At 46.0% G+C, this 20,525-nt stretch overlaps 1 protein-coding gene across 1 annotated transcript; it reads left to right on the forward strand.

Annotated features, from left to right (window-relative positions):
* The first annotated feature begins 13,142 nt into the window (after positions 1-13,142).
* RPL39 (ribosomal protein L39) lies at positions 13,143-16,461 on the forward strand. Its single transcript, XM_079963003.1, has 3 exons — positions 13,143-13,294; positions 14,050-14,153; positions 16,222-16,461. The coding sequence occupies exons 1-3, from the start codon at positions 13,166-13,168 to the stop codon at positions 16,268-16,270; spliced, it is 282 nt and encodes a 93-aa protein (XP_079819129.1). The 5' UTR covers positions 13,143-13,165; the 3' UTR covers positions 16,271-16,461.
* Positions 16,462-20,525: the final 4,064 nt, after the last annotated feature.

Here is a 20,525-nt window from a genome sequence, read left to right on the forward strand (position 1 = left end):
CTTCAAAGGTAGTCCCACGTAGAGCGCATTGCAGTAGTCCAAGCAGGAGATAACTAAAGCATGCACCACTCTGGCGAGACAGTCCGCAGGCAGGTACAGTCTCAGCCTGCGTACCAGATGGAGCTGGTAGACAGCTGCCCTGGACACAGAATTAACTTGCGCCTCCATGGACAGCTGTGAGTCCAAAATGACTCCCAGGCTGCGCACCTGGTCCTTCAGGGGCACAGTTACCCCATTCAGGACCAGGGAGTCCTCCACACCAGCCCGCCCCCTGACCCCCCAAAACAGTACTCCTGCCTTGTCAGGATTCAACCTCAATCCATTAGCCGCCATCCATCCTCCAACTGCCTCCAGGCACACACAGGACCTTCACCGCCTTCACTGGTTCTGATTTGAAAGAGAGGTAGACCTGGTTATCATAGCAGCCATGCTTTAATTTCTAAAAGTCTTTGGTTTATTTCTAGACAAAGAATAGCGGGGGGGGGGGGGGATTTCAGAGGAAAACTGATTGAAGACTTTCGGTAGCCTGGTTGTTGAAGGCGTTTATTCAAACTGGGATGCCATGCAGTTGTTGTGTTGAACAGTAGTTGAGGGCATTGAATACCCTCAGGGCTGCTGGAACATACTGGTTCCCTTTGGAATAATGGAAATGAGTGATCACTGACACACTACTTTTTGCAGTATTAATAGCAAATTCTCTGCAGGTTACCCAGCCAGCCTTATAATGGATATAAATGCCCAGGTATTTAAATCACTTAACTTGCTCAATGGTATTTCCTCTTATCAGTTGTTTATACGCCATGACTTTGTGAAGACCCATGTTTTTTGACTTCTCGAAAGTTAGAGTTTATTACACTTGCAATACTGCAAAAAGTAGAGCAATTAGCATTTTAGACCTATTTGTAAGTGTGAAAGTACCAACGCATCAAAGATGGACGACCCTGTTAGAGGCAGCTCCACAGTTTATCTTGGTTTTTGTTAGTTAGTATTTTAACACTTAGTATTTTTTTTGTTAGTTAGTATTTTAGCACTTAGTATTTTTTTTGTTTGTTAGTATTTTAGAAGACATCAAGAAGAGGTGGCAAGAATACACAGAGGAATTATACCAGAAAGATATGGATGGCTCATACACCCCAGGTAGTGTGGTTGCTGACCTTGAGCCAGACATCCTGGAGAGAGAAGTCAAAGAGAGTTCCAGAAAGACATCTACTTCTGCTTCATTGACTATGCAAAAGCCTTTGACTGTGTTGACCACAGCAAACTATGGCAAGTTCTTATAGAAATGGGAGTGCCTGATCACCTCATCTGTCTTCTGAGAAATCTCTATGTGGGACAAGAAGCTACAGTTAGAACTGGATATGGAACAATTGATTGGTTCAAAATTGGGAAAGGAGTATGACAAGGCTGTATATTGTCTCCCTGCTTATTTAACTTATATGCAGAATTCATCATGCGAAAGGCTGGGCTGGATGAATCCCTAGCCGGAAAAAATATCAACAACCTCAGATATGCAGATGACACAACCTTGATGGCAGAAAGTGAGGAGGAATTAAAGAACCTTTTATTGAGGGTGAAAGAGGAGAGCGCAAAATATGGTTTGAAGCTCAACATTAAAAAAAATGATCATGGCCACTGGTCCCATCACCTCCTGGCAAATAGAAGGGGAAGAAATGGAGGCAGTGAGAGATTTTACTTTCTCGGGCTCCATGATCACTGCAGATGGTGACAGCAGCCACGAAATTAAAAGATGCCTGCTTCTTGGGAGAAAAGCAATGACAAACCTAGACAGCATCTTAAAAAGTAGAGACATCACCTTGCCAACAAAGGTCCGTATAGTAAAAGCTATGGTTTTCCCAGTAGTGATGTATGGAAGTGAGAGCTGGACCATAAAGAAGGCTGATCGCCAAAGAATTGATGCTTTTGAATTATGGTGCTGGAGGAGACTCTTGAGAGTCCCATGGACTGCAAGAAGATCAAACCTATCCATTCTTAAGGAAATCAGCCCTGAGTGCTCACTGGAAGGACAGATCCTGAAGCTGAGGCTCCAATACTTTGGCCACCTCATGAGAAGGGAAGACTCCCTGGAAAAGACCCTGATGTTGGGAAAGATGGCAGGCACAAGGAGAATGGGACGACAGAGGACGAGATGGTTGGATAGTGTTCTCGAAGCTACCAGCATGAGTTTGACCAAACTGCGGGAGGTAGTGGAAGACAGAAGTGCCTGGCGTGCTCTGGTCCATAGGGTCACAAAGAGTTGGACACGACTAAGCAACTAAACAACAACAACAACATTTTAGCACTTTAAAAGCTTTGTTTTCAAATGCCTGAGTTTGCTGGGCTGCAGTAAGCAGCAGCTGCATTTTATCCAGTGGCTGCTCACCTCTCCTTTTGAGGATTCAATTAACAGGCCGGCATTTATCTGCTTTAGCTGCTGCAAGCCCAAATCTATAGTAGGAGTCATCCTCTGCTTTTAAACAATTATATACAGTGGTACCTCTGGTTGCGAATAGAATCCATTCCAGAGGCCCGTTAGCAACATGAGCAGAACGCAACCCACGTCTGCGTGGGTCACGATTTGCCTCTTCTGCGCATGCGCGTGACATCATTTTGTGAGCCTGCACATGCGTGAGCGGCAAAACCCGGAAGTAACCCTTTCTAGTACTTCCAGGTCGACGTGGGACGCAACCTGAAAACGTACAACCTGAAGCAAACGTAGCTGCCTTGCCTTGTGAGAGGTGCCTCCTCACACTGCCCCACAGGGGGCTGGGAGGAAAATGCACCCCACCTTAGTGGCCCAACAGAGATTGGCCAAAGATAAGTGTGAGGTCAGCACCTTATGTTGGGTGGCAGCAGCAAGTGCTACCAGGCTCACATAGCAGAAAGGCTCCCGTTCAGCACCAGGAACTCAGCTCCCAGGCAGTCTTTGCACACAACAAGAAAGGCCAGCACAGTGCCTGCCTGCCTGGTCTCCCACTTGTCTGTCCATTTCCAACAGCAAAGGTTGGTGGACTAGCTGGCTGGGCTCTCTTACCCACTTGCTTGCTTACTCATGTTGTACACAAAAATTTGTCCTTTTCCCTTATGGGGTATCCAAGAGCCCATATAGAGTCCTTATGTAGGTTCCATATTGGTAGGAGAAAATAACAGAGGCCAGCCAGAGAATATTGAGAAGCAGCTAGTAAGCCTGATCTTTATTGATCTGTTGCAACGGGGTCCTCACTCACCCCACACAAGAGGGAGAGGGAACCCCAAGCAATGGCGTGCAAGGCCTTATATAGACTTTTGAAATTGCCACCCTGTAGATCAAGACCCCCCTTCATGGATCACTGCCTTGCCATGGCGAAGGGGCTTGAAGAACTCAGAGAAGCTATGAACTATGCCGAGCAGGGCACCCAAGATGAACAGGTCATAGTGGAGAGTTTTGACCAAACGTGATCCACCTGGAGGAGGAACCGGCAAGCCACTCCAGTATCCCTGCCAAGAAAACTCCATGGACAAAGACAACAGGCATATAAAAGTTATGACGCTGGAAGATGAGCCCCTCAGGTCGGAAGGCGTCCAACATGCTACTGGGGAAGAGTGGAGGGCTAGTACAAGTAGATCCAGAGCTGATGAAGTGGCTGGGCCAAAGCCGAAAGGACGCTCAGTTGCGGATATGCCTGGAAGCGAAAGGAAAGTCCAATGCTGTAAAGAAAAATATTGCATAGGAACCTGGAATGTAAGAACCATGAGTTGGAGGTGGTCAAAAATGAGATGGCAAGAATAAATATTGACATCCTGGGCATCAGTGAACTAAAATGGACGGGAATGGGTGAATTCAGTTCGGATGACCATCATATCTACTACTGTGGGCAAGAAACCCGTAAAAGAAATGGAGTGGCCCTCATAGTCAACAAAAGAGTGGCAAAAGCTGTACTGGGATGCAATCTCAAAAATGATAGAATGATCTCGATACGAATCCAAGGCAGACCTTTTAACATCACAGTAATCCAAGTTTATGCACCAACTACTGGTGCTGAAGAAACTGAAATTGACCAATTCTATGAAGACTTACAACACCTTATAGAAGTGACACCAAAGAAGGATGTTCTTCTCATTATAGGGGATTGGAATGCTAAAGTAGGGAGTCAAGAGATAAAAGGAACAACTGGCAAGTTTGGCCTTGGAGATCAAAACGAAGCAGGGCAAAGGCTAATAGAGTTCTGTCAAGAGAACCAGCTGGTCATCACAAACACGCTTTTCCAACAACACAAGAGACGACTCTACACATGGACATCACCAGATGGGCAGCATCGAAATCAGATTGATTATATTCTCTGCAGCCAAAGATGGAGAAGCTCTATACAGTCAGCAAAAACAAGACCTGGAGCTGACTGTGGCTCAGATCATCAGCTGCTTATAGCAAAATTCAAGCTTAAACTGAAGAAAGTAGGAAAAACCACTGGGCCGGTAAGATACAATCTAAGTCAAATCCCTTATGAATACACAGTGGAAGTGAGAAACAGGTTTAAGGATTTAGATTTGGTGGACAGAGTGCCTGAAGAACTATGGATGGAGGCTCGTAACATTATACAGGAGGCAGCAACGAAAACCATCCCAATGAAAAGGAAATGCAAGAAAGCAAAGTGGCTGTCCAATGAGGCCTTACAAATAGCGGGGGAGAGAAGGCAAGCAAAATGCAAGGGAGATCGTGAAACATACAGGAAATTGAATGCAGATTTCCAAAGAATAGCAAGGAGAGACAAGAAGACCTTCTTAAACAAGCAATGCAAAGAAATAGAGGAAAGCAATAGAATGGGAAGAACCAGAGATCTGTTCAAGAAAATTGGAGATATGAAAGGAACATTTCGTACAAAGATTTCCATAATAAAGGACAAAAGTGGAAAGGACCTAACAGAAGCAGAAGACATCAATAAGAGGTGGCAAGAATACACAGAGGAATTATACCAGAAAGAAACGGATGTCTCATATACCCCAGGTAGTGTGGTTGCTGACCTTGAGCCAGACATCCTGGAGAGTGAAGTCAAATGGGCCTTAGAAAGCACTGCAAATAACAAGGCCAGTGGAAGTGATGGTATTCCAGCTGAACTATTTAAAATTTTAAAAGATGATGCTGTTAAGGTGCTACACTCAATATGCCAGCAAGTTTGGAAAACTCAGCAGTGGCCAGAAGATTGGAGAAGATCAGTCTACATCCCAATCCCAAAGAAGGGCAGTGCCAAAGAATGCTCCAACTATCGCACAATTGCACTAATTTCTCACGCTAGCAAGGTTATGCTTAAAATTCTACAAGGAAGGCTCAAGCAGTATGTGGACCGAGAACTCCCAGAAGTGCAAGCTGGATTTAGAAGAGGCAGAGGAACCAGAGACCAAATTGCAAACATGCGCTGGATTATGGAGAAAGCTAGAGAGTTCCAGAAAGACATTTACTTCTGCTTCATTGACTATGCAAAAGCCTTTGACTGTGTCGACCATGGCAAACTATGGCAAGTTCTTAAAGAAATGGGAGTGCCTGATCACCTCATCTGTCTCCTGAGAAATCTCTATGTGGGACAAGATGCTACAGTTAGAACTGGATATGGAACAACTGACTGGTTCAAAATTGGGAAAGGAGTACGACAAGGCTGCATTTTGTCTCCCTGCTTATTTAACTTATATGCAGAATTCATCATGCGAAAGGCTGGGCTGGATGAATCCCTAGCCGGAATTAAGATTGCCGGAAGAAATATCAACAACCTCAGATATGCAGATGATACAACCTTGATGGCAGAAAGTGAGGAGGAATTAAAGAACCTTTTATTGAGGGTGAAAGAGGAGAGTGCAAAATATGGTCTGGAGCTCAACATCAAAAAAACGAAGATCATGGCTACTGGTCCCATCACCTCCTGGCAAATAGAAGGGGAAGAAATGGAGGCAGTGAGAGATTTTACTTTCTTGGGCTCCATGATCACTGCAGATGGTGACAGCAGCCACGAAATTAAAAGACGCCTGCTTCTTGGGAGAAGGGCAATGACAGGCCTAGACAGCATCTTGAGAAGTAGAGACATCACCTTGCCAACAAAGGTCCGTATAGTTAAAGCTATGGTTTTCCCAGTAGTGATGTATGGAAGTGAGAGCTGGACCATAAAGAAGGCTGATCGCCGAAGAATTGATGCTTTTGAATTATGGTGCTGGAGGAGACTCTTGAGAGTCCCATGGACTGCAAGAAGATCAAACCTCTCCATTCTGAAGGAAATCAGCCCTGAGTGCTCACTGGAAGGACAGATTGTGAAGCTGAGGCTCCAGTACTTTGGCCACCTCATGAGAAGAGAAGACTCCCTGGAGAAGACCCTGATGTTGGGAAAGATGGAGGGCACAAGGAGAAGGGGGCGACAGAGGACGAGATGGTTGGATAGTGTTTTCGAGGTTACCAGCATGAGTCTGACCAAGCTGCAGGGGGCAGTGGAGGACAGGAGTGCCTGGCGTTCTCTGGTCCATGGGGTCACGAAGAGTCGGACACGACTAAACGACTAAACAACAACAACAAGATCAAGACCACCCCCAGAAACATCATACATCACAGAAGGGGTGTAACCTAAGACCACCCCCCAGATACATCATACCTACATCACAGAAAAGGCGGTCTAAAATAGAAATTTGAATGTTGTTTTTCCTGTTTGCCAGGTTATCTGATTGCCTTTCCTGATAGTCTGTCACCCATTAAAATGCTGATTACTCAATTCCTGAGACAATGGGAAAGCTCCCTGACCCTCCACCCTCCTTGCAGGGAAAACATTTGGTCAGTTTGGGAATCAAAATGGTTTCAGGTCGGTCTTCACTGCCATCTGTCACTTCTGCCACTGCCATCCACGACCTGATTGTGGATGGAGGATTTGACCTGGCACGTGTGACAGAGACCTGGTTGGATGAAGCAGATGGGCCTGTCCTTGCCGCTGCTTGTTCACCAGGTTTCTCTTACGCACAGCAACCCAGGCCTTGTGGGCGGGGAGGGGGGGTTGCAGTGATTTTTAGGAAGTCATTAGTTTGCACCAGGCGTCCTATTGGGAAGACCCAGTTTTCTGAGTGCATGTTCTGGAAGTTGGGCAACAGGGGCAGTACAGGATTCCTACTGGTGTACCGACCTCCCCGCTGCACCAAGGATTCCCTGCCCGAGCTGCTTCAGGTCGTGGCGGATATGCTCCTGGAGACACCTAGTTTGGTTGTCCTGGGGGATTTTAACATCCATGCCGACACGACCTTACAAGGGGCCGCTCGGGACTTCATGGATAGCATGGCCTCCATGGGGCTGTCTCTGAATAAGTTTGGCCCAACTCATAGCCGCGGACATGCCTTAGACTTGGTGTTTACCTCTACGGATGTTGGTGATCTGACACTAACTAAAAGCGAAACAAAAGAAGTGCCATGGTCAGATCACTTCCTGGTGCAACTGGACTTCTCCGCAACCCTTCCCCTCTGCAGGGAGGTGGGACCGATTTGGATGGTCCGCCCCCGCTACTTAATGGATCCAATTGGCTTCCAGAGAGTGGTAGGGGATGTTTTATCCCATGTTGATGGCCTTTCAGCTGATTCCCTGGTAGCCCACTGGAATGCGGAGTTAACTAGGGCTATTGACTGTCTGGCTCCGAAGCGCCCTCTCCAATTGCATGGAGCCCAGACAGCCCTGTGGTTTTCCCCGGAGCTGAGGGCAATGAAACAATCGTTGAGATGGCTAGAGCACCGGTGGCGGAAAACTCATTCTGAATCAGACTTGACACGGGCTAGAGCTCAACGTAGAGCCTACCAAGTGGCAATGGCGATGGTGTTACCGGAAAAATCCGAGGGCTCCCTTGGACAAAAAGTAAAGACACCAACCAGAGTAAATTGGAGCAAATCAGCATCCTGTAGGCTTGGCCTTTATTGAACTGTTGCAACAGGGTGTTCCCCTCACTTGCAGGAGAGAGGAAAAGACACAGAAAAATGGTGTGCAAGGCCTTATAAAAACTTTTGAAATTCCCATCCTGTAGGTCAAGCCCACCCCCAGAAACATCATGCATATATTACAGAAAGGAGGGGTTGAGGGAGGAGTTGTGGTGGTAACCTGAGTGTCCTGTCACCTGGCTGGTTCCCTTCTCCCCCTCCCCATGAGTCATTGTCACCTGGCTGGTTCCCTTCTCCCCCTCCCCATGAGTCATTTTCAGAAGACAAAAGGTGGTCGCAGTTTCCTGCCCCCTGAGGGGGGAATCCAATCACTGTTCCTTTGTTATAGTCCATATTGAATCCACTCAGGTATGCAGTCAGTCGTGTCCTTGATAGTCTTCTGTCTGAGCCCATCAAGCCGGCTATCAGAGTTGCCATGCCAACTGGGAAATGCTCTCATGTTTAAGGGATTATGGCTGACCAGAACTAAGCCACCCCCCTTTGATAGTCCTTGTCATATGGAGTAAAATATGTAAAAATGGAACAGTGCAAATCCGATGTATGGTTGATTTTTCTATGAATTTATAACAGAAGCGTGGCGTATGTAGTGTGTGAGTGTGTGTGAAGTTTATACAAACTGAATGATTGGGGTGGGGGGTTCCTGCTACAATGGCAAAGAGGGCCTTCTTCACCGCCTCCATTGCATCTGCAGAAAACAGCAGCAGGAGACTTTTTCAGGTGGTTTGCAATCAATCGCCTGGTAGGGACCCCAAGATCTCCTGCAATGCTTTTGCAAAGTTTTTTGCAGATAAAGTTGCTCAGATTCAGAAGGAGGTAGACTCCACCGTGGGAGCAGGGCCAGGGCAGGAGAGTGCTAGAGTTCTGTCTAGTCTTGTTAAATGGGATCAATTTCAAACTGTTACCTCCGAGGATGTGGACAGGCTGCTTGGACAAGTGAAACTGACCACCTGTCTACTTGATCCTTGCCCATCCTGGCTGATAAAAGCGAGCCAGGAAGGGCTGGGCGATGGGCTCTGCGGGGTGGTGAATGCTTCCCTCTGTGAAGGGAGCCTTCCCAGACCCACTGAAAGAGGAGGTCATTAAACTGCTTCTTAAAAAAAAAATCCTTAGACCCGGCCAATTTTGCCAACTATCACCCAGTCTCAAATCTACCATTCTTGGGCAAGGTGATTGAGCGGGTGGTTGCTGAACAACTCCAAGCACGCCTGGATGATGCGGACCATTTGGATCCCTTCCAATCGGGATTCAGGCCTCACCATGGGACTGAAACTGCCTTGGTTGCGCTGGTCGATGATCTCTGGCGGTTTAGGGACAAAGGTGAGAGCTGTTTTCCTCTTCCATATTGGTTTTCTTAATAGCCAATACCTCTATTGGTGAAATCCACCATGGGGTCTTTCTTTCCAGAAGATTTTTGTTCCTCTCCCATACCTGAAATATAGGTCCCCTGAAGATATGGTTTAAGAAACCCCTGTGTATCTTAACTTTTCCATACCACAGGTACGAGTGCCACCCGAACCTGTTGTCAAAGCCCTCCAAATCCAATATATCTGTATTTTCCAGTTTTATCCAATCCTTTAGCCATACCAAACATGCCGCCTCGTAGTAAAGACTCAAATCCGGCAAGGAAAAGCCCCCTCTTTCTTTTTTATCCACCAATATTTTCATTTTTATTCGGGGTCTTTTCCCTTGCCAGATATATCTCGCGAGAGCTCTCTGCCACTCTTTACATCGACTCAAACCTCTAAGTACAGGAATTGTTTGAAATAAGAACAGCATTCTGGGCAGAACATTCATTTTAACTACCGCTATCCTTCCTAGAAAGGATAGTTTCATTCTCTCCCAGATTTCCAAATCTTTCTTGATCTTCCTCCAGGTGACCTCATAGTTGTCCTTATATAAATTGATATTTTTTGTCGTAATCCACACCCCAAGATATTTCACCTTCTTGGCTATCATAATTCCCGCCCTTTGTTCTAATTCTGTCATCTCATCCTTTGTTAAATTTTTAACCAACATTTTAGTTTTGTTCTTATTTACCTTGAACCCTGACACAGCACCAAATTCTTCAAGGTTTTGCAGGGCTTCTTGTACACTTTGTTTTGGGTCTTCTAATGTTAATACAATGTCGTCAGCAAAAGCTTTGATTTTATATTCCTTCAATCCAATCTTAACTCCTTTAACCTCTTTTGATTCCCTCAGTCTCTTATTGAATATTTCTAATATTGTTATAAATAGTAAAGGAGACAGGGGGCATCCTTGTCTAGTTCCTTTAAATATATTGAAGGCTTCTGATGTTGAATATAAAGAACTTATAATTAAAACAGACCAAGGTGTCAAACTTAGACCGTATGAGGAGGTTAAAAACCAATTTACTAGCTGGTTGCAATACCATCAGGTGAATGGTTTGTTAAATGAAGATAAAAAGAAAATAGGATTTGAAGATAAAAAATCTAGATTTAATGAAGAAGTGGTAGAGGGTGAGAGTAAAATTCTATCTAAGATCTACAATATATTATTGGACTGGTACACAAAAGACGAGGAGGTGAAGGAGGTAATGATAAAGTGGGCGATGGATATTGGCCACAATATTGATTTTGAAAGATGGCTGGAACTATGGAATAACAACATAAAGTTTACGGCTTGTACGGCATTGAGGGAAAATATCTGGAAAATGACTTATAGGTGGTATCATACGCCGGTGAAACTGGCAAAAATGTATAGATTAAAGAATAAAAGTTGCTGGAAGTGTGGAGAAGCAGAAGGCGACCTCTACCACATGTGGTGGTCTTGTAACAAAGTGAAAGCTTTTTGGGAATTAAGTTACAATGAACTTAAAAAAAATTTTAAATACACTTTTCCCAAAAAACCCGAAGCCTTCCTGCTGGCAATGCCAGGTAAAGAAATCCAAAAAGAGGACAAAATGCTATTCCTCTATGCCACCACAGCCGCAAGAATTATGTTGGCGCAAAACTGGAAAACAGAAATTATACCTAGTATAAGTGACTGGCAGGTTAAAATGGTAAATTATGCTGAACTTGCTAGATTAACAGATAGAATACGAGATCAAGATGAACAGAAATTTCAAAAAAACTGGAGTAAATATTGGAAATATATTGGAAACGAACTGTAGAAAGCACTGGCGGTTTTGGATTAACACTTACAGAGAAAAACCAATATTTAAGATTAAAAAGAAAATACGTGACCGTGGAATTTATTTGGTACTTACCAAAAGGGTGGAAGGGAGTCCAGGGCTCTTAAATAGAGCCCAAATATAGAGAAATTTGTGTTGGTGTTTTTGTTTTTGTTTGTGTTTTGTATAAACGGGGAGAGAATATAATGTATTATGTAAATAATTTAGAATTAATATGTTTATTAATAAGTGTATTTTGTTTTTGTCTTGATGTGTGTAATTGTATACCTTGAATAAAAATGTATTTAAAAAAAAAAAAAAAAGGTGAGAGCTGTTTTCTAGTTCTGCTGGATCTCTCAGTGGCTTTTGATACCATCGACCATAACATCCTTCTGGACTGTCTAGAGGGGCCAGGAGCTGGGGGCACTGTTATACAATAGTTCCGCTCCTTCCTCCTGTGCTGTGTTGGTGGGGGAGGGTTGGGGGGGAGGAGCTGGGAGCTGGGGGCACTGTTATACGGTGGTTCTGCTCCTGGCTCCTGGGTTGTGTCCAAAAAGTGGTGTTGGGGGATGAGTGTTCAGACCCCTGGGCTCTCACTTGTGGGATGCCTCAAGGTTCCGTCCTCTCCCACATGCTTTTTAATATCTATATGAAGCTGCTGGGAGAGATCATCAGGGGGTTTGGGCTGGGTGTTCATCAGTATTCAGATGACACCCAGCTCTACCTCTCCTTTAAGAACCAGTGAAGGCGGTGAAGGGCCTGTGTGGGTGCCTGGTGGCAGTTGGAGGATAGATGGCGGCTAACAGATTGAGGTTGAATCCTGACAAGACAGAAGTACTGTTTTGGGGGGACAGTCCGTGGGCAGGTGTGGGGGATTCCCTGGTCCTGAATGGGGTAACTGTGCCTCTGAAGGACCAGGTGCGCAGCCTGGGAGTCATTTTGGACTCACAGCTGTCCATGGAGGCTGTCTGCCAGCTCCATCTGGTACGCAGGCTAAGACCCTACCTGCCCACGGACTGTCTCACAAGAGTGGTGCATGCTCTAGTTATCTCCCACTTGGACTACTGCAACGTGCTCTACGTGGGGCTACCTTTGAACGTGACCTGGAAACTGCAATTAATCCAGAATGCGGCAGCTAGACTGGTGACTGGGAGGAGCTGCTGGGACCACATAACACCCGTCCTGAGAGATCTGCATTGTCTCCCAGTACGTTTCCGAGCACAATTCAAAGTGTTGGTGTTGACCTTTAAAGCCCTCAACGGCCTCGGTCCTGTATACCTGAAGGAGCTTCTCCACCCCCATCGTTCAGCCCGAATACTGAGATCCAGCGCCGAGGGCCTTCTGGTGGTTCTCTCATTGCGAGAAGTGAGGTTACAGGGAACCAAGCAGAGGGCCTTCTCGGTAGTGGCGCCCACCCTGTGGAACACCCTCCCTTCAGATGTGAAGGAAATAAGCAGCTATCCTATCTTTAAAAGGCATCTTAAGGCAGCCCTGTTTAGGGAAGTTTTTAATATTTAATGCTGTACAGTTTTTAACACTTGATTGGGAGCTGCCCAGAGTGGCTGGGGAAACTCAGCCAGATGGGCGGGGTAAAAATAATTATATTATTATTATTATTATTATTATTATTATTATTATTATTATTATTATATCATCATCATCATCATTATTATTCCTGCACTGATCTATGCACGTGCTTGGTTGGTAAACTTACGAACTTTACCATATATCTAAAACCTCAAAATTCCTATCACACTCAACTCCTGGCAACCAGCACCCCCTGGCCAGCCCCGGAGGGTTCGCCTGGGGAGCTTGTAGCCAGGGCTGCTGGAACAAACAGCTGTGCAAGCTGGGGGGGGGGCAGAGATGCAAGAGGTCATTAGAGGAGGAAGGGGAGGAAAGAGGGACAGAGGCCAGTGTTGCTTGCGTCACCCATGACCATCCTTCAAAGCACCCCACCCCAAGGTGCCACGGCACACTGGATGAAAACTACTGCTTTAAAGGTTGCAAAGCTCAAAACACACTTTTTAATAAACACGCATGTGTTCGCTCGGAAGCCGGCAACGGCCTCCTGGAGCCGCCAGAGGGCGCTGCCGTCTTTTGACGGCACTTCCGCGTATGTGCCCGGGAGGCCATCTAGCACCGTTTCTTGACACCGCCTCTTTCCCCCATCAGCCTCTGCGCCGCTTCCTCTTCCTCTTTTCGTTTGTAGCCATTGTGGTGAGCGGTTGGTGGTGCTTCAGTATGGTAAGTTAATCCGTTGCCATCCTCCGCCGGGGCAGCTTTGCTAACCATCCCCATGGCACTCCGCGTAGAATTAGCGTGAGACGTCCAAACCCCGGAGGCCTAGTGGCTATTTGGGGGTGGGGAAGGGTTCCCTGATATCCTGGTTCGTTCATTGCAAGGAGGTGGGGGGAGCCCAGTACAAAATAGATGGGAGGGAAAGGACGGCAGGCCCAATATCCCACAATATTTTTATCTTCACAACAATCCCGAGAGGTAGGTTGCACTCCGAGAGATTGAGGGGCTGGCCGTGTAAACTTTTGGGCTGAGTTGACTCCCCTTCGCCCCAACTGCACTATTAGAATTGGCGGCAGCATCATGCGAACTCAAACGGTCACAGCTTCCCCAGAAGGATCCTGGGGGCTGTAGTTTGCTTAGGATGCCTGAGCCTTGCTTGAGACACCTGTTCCCCTCGGTGAGCTTTAATTCCTAACGTGGTTTAAACAACTCTCAGCAACCTTAACAAACTCCAGCTCCCGAGATTCTTTTTTGGGGAAGACCCGACCCCTTCATTCGGCATAGCAGAGCTGCAAATATGTAGTGCAGAAAGGGAATCCCTCCCTGGTCTAATAAAGTGGAGCTTAATAGGGAACCTATGGCCCTCCAGATATTGATTATTGGCATCTTCTACTGCCTCTAAGCATTGGCGTTGAGCCCCCAGTAGGAAAAGGTGAGATATAATAATTAAAACTCCTTATCTTTTCTTTCCAACCTGCCAGTCTTCCCACAAAACTTTCAAGATCAAGCGGTTTCTCGCTAAGAAGCAGAAGCAGAACCGGCCCATCCCGCAATGGATCCGCATGAAAACTGGCAATAAAATCAGGTATGGGGATTGCCTTCAAGGCATGGAAACTGGGGTCCTGCTGGAGTATTTAGCTCCCTTGGACTACTTATGGATGGGAAATGCCCACTCCTGGTGGTTTATCATTCATCTGCTTGGGAATACCGCATCATGCTTGCACTTCCTGGTGTAAGTGTACTCAATGCAGAACCCTGTTCCCTACAAACTTCTATGCTAACTGATTCTTTACCATGGGCACGATCTTTCTGAAAGTGCTGGATGCTATCCTTTGCCCATAAAGAAAGCAGCCATGAGTTCCTTTCTTGGCTGACTGAACAGCAAATGCCACAGTGAACTCTTTAGTGCTTTCCTCTTATTGGCAACAGGACTTTCTTTTGGTTGGTTGAACTTCCAGCTTACATCTTTTGTTCGTTTTCTAACCTTCACATGAACCTTTTACTGCAGTGGTTCTGCCACAAATACATGGAGAGCCTGGCTGGGGGAGGGGTCAGAAGGGGCCATCCAAGATAGTGTGCAACCTTCCCAGAGGCCAGTAAGCAAGGCAGAGGGAAAGGCCCGTTGCAGACAGATGCAGGGGGGTTGGGGTTCTGAGGGTTTCCTGACTTCTCATGATTTTGCCTTTGTACATGGACTCCCAGAACCAACCCCTTGTGTGACTTGCAGGCCTGTTATATTGAAGGTCTCTATTCTATAGAACCTCAGTATTAAAAGGGTCCATCTTACTCAGTTTTTTGTGTGTGTGTTTTCTTGCTACAACACTTTCTCTTCCTACTGTTTCTTTTTACGTCTCCTTTGAGCATGATGGGTTTTCCATACCTACCCACTAGCTATAATTTGGCTGTGGTGTTGGAATCATTGAGCTTTGTCTCCAATATCAGCTGTTCAGAGGTGAGTTTTCCAGATAAAGTGTGTTCCCAAAGCAGGCTGCAATTACAGTGCTTCATTCTGTGGGAGCACTGCCATGTCCCTGCTGAGAGCAATTCTGTTACTTAGGAATCGATCTCACCTGTTCTGGTGAAATCAGACTCCCTTTTTAGCAGTGACAGGTATGCAAGGAAAGCTCCGAACAACATGAACACTTCCAGTGAAAATGACCAATGGAAGCTTTTCTAGGGGAAATGCCTCTATGATTGTGAATAACGGGCTGTGTTTTTATTAGGCCAGATTCTATCAGTGAAAGATAATCCAGAAGTCCCATCTTTCCAGCCCTCTCAAAAGGAATTAACATCAGAATTTATGTTGTGCACTAATAAGGAATGCTTTCCCCACAAAAACAAGCCACAAAGACTTTCAGTGGCTAGAACTACTGATTGATAACTCCATCAGTACAACTCTGTCCATAGTTTGGTGCCACTGCTGCATGGACAAAGGTAGTAGTCAGTGATACATAATGTGTGCATATTTTTTGCCTTCTTGCCATACCTTTTCCCAAAGCCTGCTACACACATGTGCCATCATCCAAACACACACATAGTTTCTTTGTGGTTTGCCAGACCCCAAAAGTTGGTGTTTTAGACTCATTTTTATTTATTACTGGGGACAAAGAGCTGCCCCCACAATGTATCCCAAATTTAAGTTCACACCAGTTGACATTGGTTCAGATTTCTAATAGATAAGTCAAAAGCTTTAGTTAAAATTCACCCACACCCATTCAGTTAAGTAGGCTGGTATTTAAGAGCCTCTTCTACAAGAAGGAGAATTGTTAACTTAATTAGGATGGAAAAGGAAGGTAATCACACAGGTAGTATTTTTAAAATATTTAAATTCTAAGTTTAGAATTTAAACTTATTTTTCCCCATAATGTAGAACTATTTTGGTTAAAAATTATAATTTTGTTAGAATAGAAAATGCAGCAGTACTTAGTGCATAGGGTTTTGGGTATGTGCTCATGTGAGAGGGAGCAGGGGAGCACAAATGGCTCTGGGAAAGTCACACTTTCTTCTGCTAACAGCTGTGGGTCCCTTTGAAAAGTGCCATATGCAATTTGCAAGGGGGTGGCCAGTTCATTTGCTTAATGCAGCCTGGGGTTTTGGTCTGCTGGAGAGACAGAGCTGTGCCTTGCTTACTAATCATGTCCCTTTTGTTCTAGGTACAACTCAAAAAGGAGACACTGGAGGAGGACCAAGCTCGGCCTGTAAAGAGAAGCAGCTCCAATCTTCCCTGCACAACACTGAATCTTCCATCAAACTCTCAAGCTCCAGAATGATCTCTTCCTACCAACCTGCCCCATTATCAGGGCTGGAATTTTGTCTTGTGCTGTGCAGTCTCCCCCTTTGTAAAAATATTTGTTATTACAAATATTAATGAATTAAAAACTGAATGATGGAAAGCATTGTGTTAGCGTATGTCATTTGGTTCTCAGTCCCATGCGTACTGGCTGAATTCTTGTTGCCAGTGGAGAGAAGTTCATTAATAAATATGAGATTCCACATAGTCTAGCAAATTAGCGACTTCTGGTTGGATTTACTGTTTATACTTGCTACACACAAGGGGAGCTGGCAGCAGTACAAAAGGCTAATAGCTGTGAAATTGGCATGTATTGCATTGAAGGCTGAGAATTTCCAACTGTGTCTTGGGTGAATAGTTTGAAACAAGCTGGGCAAAAAACAAAAAAACCCCACAGTGACAATCCACGGCTGGAAGTGGGATTGGAATGCCATTGGCTTTGGCTAAGGAAGTACCAAGCAAAATCTGGAAATGGGGGCAGAAATGCGTAGAGGTGGGGTAGAGCACCTCAGATGCAACCAATGAAGAACCAAAAAAAAGGGAAGAGTTTTGAAAAGCCATGGAGTAGATGTGAGCTTGAACCAGAGAACTTTTAGCATGCAACACCTGTGCTCTACCAGTGAATTTCAAACTCTTGGGAGAATCTGAGAAGAACGCTGCAAGGACAAGCTGAGGGAGGGGATTATGTGCAATTATATAAAATACTTTATACGATATACAAGAAAGTACTCTCAAAATTCTGGTGATCCAATTCGGGCATGGGAAACAAAGCTTTCTGGGTGCTGCTGCCAGTGGTCACAGATGATGGGAGTTGTCATTCAGCAAGATCTGGAGAGCCAAGATTTCCCAACCTCTGCTCTAATAAGGGCTTTTTTTAAGGCTTCCAGTTCACTTTGATGGAGAACACATCCACACACACAAAATAATGCATTCACAGGCATGCACTCAGAAATTTAATATCTGGCCACAGAAATAACTTCTTAATCTTCATGGTTTTGCCACTTGGTAGTATTCTTGGTGCTGATGTAATTTACAAATCCAAGCTCTTTAAAACCTCCAGTGGGACTTCACAGTATTGCCTGTGGAGTTATTCCATGGGTCCTCAAACTTTTTAAACGGGGCCGGTTCACTGTCCCTCAAACACTACTGGGGGCCAGGATAATTGTTTTCTAAAAATGCATATTTATGCGGAAGTCGCTTCCCTATTTTTTACTCGAGTAAACCCCATGCCTAACCTGGGTCCATTCATTCCAGTGGACCTGCCCTCTGCATAAAAGTTAGGTTGACATCACGTCCCACCAGAGCGCAACAACTCCTGGGTAAGTGCACACCATGCAACTGTCACAACAATATTGTGGCAAGGTCTCTGCGTGCATAATCACTGGCTCTGTGCAAGCGCCACACAAATATTGCAATGATCATCCCCTCCGCTTCGCCGCAGGGAGACAGGAGAGCAGCCCTTTACCTGAGACCTAAGCCCAGTTACCTGCAACGGTGGCAGCGCATCTTCCTCATATCCCACCTACCCGGAAAGGGGTTGCGGCTGGCGCAGCAGCATCGGGGAGAAGGAGGAGCAGCAGGAGCAGCAATGGCAGAAGAGGAGGAGGAGGAGGAGGCCAAGGGGAAGCCAGGGGCCCTTGCCAAGCGAACGCTGTCGCCATGGGGAAAGCGCCGCTCAGGTGCTGGGGGTGTCAGCACCGCCTCCATGCTGCTCTGTGCCGTCGCCTCCCTTGCATGCAAATCCAAACATCGGGGCTTCGGATTGGCTGCAGAAGCTTCCTGCAGCCAATCCGAAGCCGCGCCAGCATTGCTGCCCGCCCAGAAGCTGTGCCAGCGTCACGGAAGTCAGTCCCCGTACAGTGAGGCCTCCTCAGTGGGCGGGGACTGAATGAGCAGGTGGCAGAGTCTGCGGGCCAGAATTACAAGCCAGGGGGGCTGCATCTGGCCCCCGGGCCGTAGTTTGCCGACCCCTGGAGTTATCTCTCCCCACCCTGCCTGGATTGGCTCAATATATTTTAAAAGAAGACATAACCAGATTCTATTAAAACTTATTTTGTATTTCTCAAATAGCATTTAGGGAAGAAAGAATAAAAAGGCTGGCTGAACTCTGTAGGTTCTCAGAAGGCAATCAATGCATCTTGTCAATACTGTTAAGCAGAGTAAACAGTGGAGAGGCTGCTGTACAAGGAAATAGCTTTCTGGTTTCTGTTGAGCTTGTAAGTTTTGTATTTACAGTGCCAGGAGATTTAACTGTATAAAGAAAGCAATGATGACAATGAAGGAACAAAACACAAGGTCTTTGAGACACCGCATGGAACACCACATGCCAAACGTGATGGACCTAAATCAGGGGTCCCCCAGCTAAGGTCTGCGGGCTGGATAAGGTCCGAGGGACTTGTTTATCTGGCACACAGCGACCCCCGCTGCTGACGCCTGCTCTTACCGGCGCTGCGCTGTGCGGCTGCCCATTTATACATTTCCACCTACAATATGGCATATGTGTAGGAGCGTGTGCCCATATGTGTGCGCACATGCTATTTCCGGGTCGGAGGAGCACCTGAAATAGTTTATGCGCATGTGCATGGGCCTCCTCCAACATGCATGTGCACCGGAAATAATGTGCGTGCACAAATAATGCTTGCACATGAGCACAAACTATTTTTGGTGCTCCTCCGACCCGGAAATAGCATGTGCGCACACATATGGGCACACGCTCCTACACCTGCCAACTCACCACATGATCAGCACTGGAGACACCTGCCCGAGGCGCAGTAAGTTTGCTGACCTCTGACCTAAGTAAATCACATATGCCATATTGTAGGTGGAAATGTATAAATTAAATTCTGACAGAATTAAATGGGTAGTTAAAGATGAAGAACGAGAAATAATGATGTGCTCCCTCTTCAGCCTAGATCTCCTAGCCAACTTTGGAGTAAAGTCTGATGTTAACCAGTTCCAGTTTGTAAAGATGTGTGCTGGCTTATTGCATCGGAAGAACAGGAAAATGGGCAAATTTAAGAGTGCATTAATGTATGACCCAGAGAGCCTTCCAGATGAAGTGTGTTTACATTGAAAATAGGTACTGGAGGCAAGTCTCTTGTTTCCCTCTGCCCCTCAAAGGTTTGTTTGTCTGGTACATCCTTTTGGGAAGAATACAGCTCCCATTACAACTAAACCACACATACAAGCTGCTGTGTACATTGCTATTAGTTCATTTGGATAAGTAGGTAAGAAGAGTCATGTTGGATCATCTAGTCCAGTGTTTCCCAAACTTGGGTTTCCAGCTGTTTTTGGACTGCAACTCCTATCATCCCTATCTAGCAGAGGTGATGGGGATTGTAGTCCAAAAACAACTGGGGACCCAAGTTAGGGAAAAACTGACCTAGTTCACCTAGATCCAGCATCCTGTTCTCACAGTGGTCAACCACCCAAGTTGGTGGTCACCACTGCCTCCTGCAGATGGCGCTGTGGTCTAAAGCACTGAGCCTCTTGGGCTTGCCGATCAGAAGGTTGGTTGTTTGAATCCCCACGATGGGGTGAGCTCCCATTGCTTTGCCCCAGCTCCTGCCAACCTAGCAGTTCAAAAGCACACCAGTGCAAGTAGATAAATAGGCTGGAAGATAAACGGCATTTCTGTGCACTCTGGCACTTGTCATGGTGTTCCGTTGTGCCAGAAGTGGTTTAGTCATGCTGGCCACATGACCCAGGAAGCTGTCTGTGGACAAACACCAGCTCCCTCGGCCTGAATGAGTGTCACAACACCATAGTCGCCTTTGAATGGACTAAACCATCCTTGGATCCTTTTCCTTTACCTTACTGCCTCCTGTGGCAGCGAATTCCCATAGCTGAACTATATGCTATGTGAAGGACTATTTCCTTTTAATGTGAGTGGGTGTGCCAGCAGCAGCTGTCTAGTGCCCTTGCCATTACTTTTCTTGATTCTGTTACATTTGCCTGAGGTGAGGGGTTAAGTTCCTTTCATTATTAAATTAGTTCTCCTTTCTGGTTGAGCTGCCTGGATGTGCCCAGCTCCAGAGTGGGTGCATTCTGCTAGGATTTAAGGTAAGGGCAACTAAGAAAGGGGTTGATGTTGCTAGACTCCCTTCAGCTCCAGCCATCGGGACCACAGCAAATTGCTGTAATTTCCTATGTACTAGCAAACTCATC

This window comes from Podarcis cretensis (assembly GCF_951804945.1).
Source record: "Podarcis cretensis genome assembly, chromosome: Z".
NCBI lineage: Eukaryota > Metazoa > Chordata > Lepidosauria > Squamata > Lacertidae > Podarcis > Podarcis cretensis.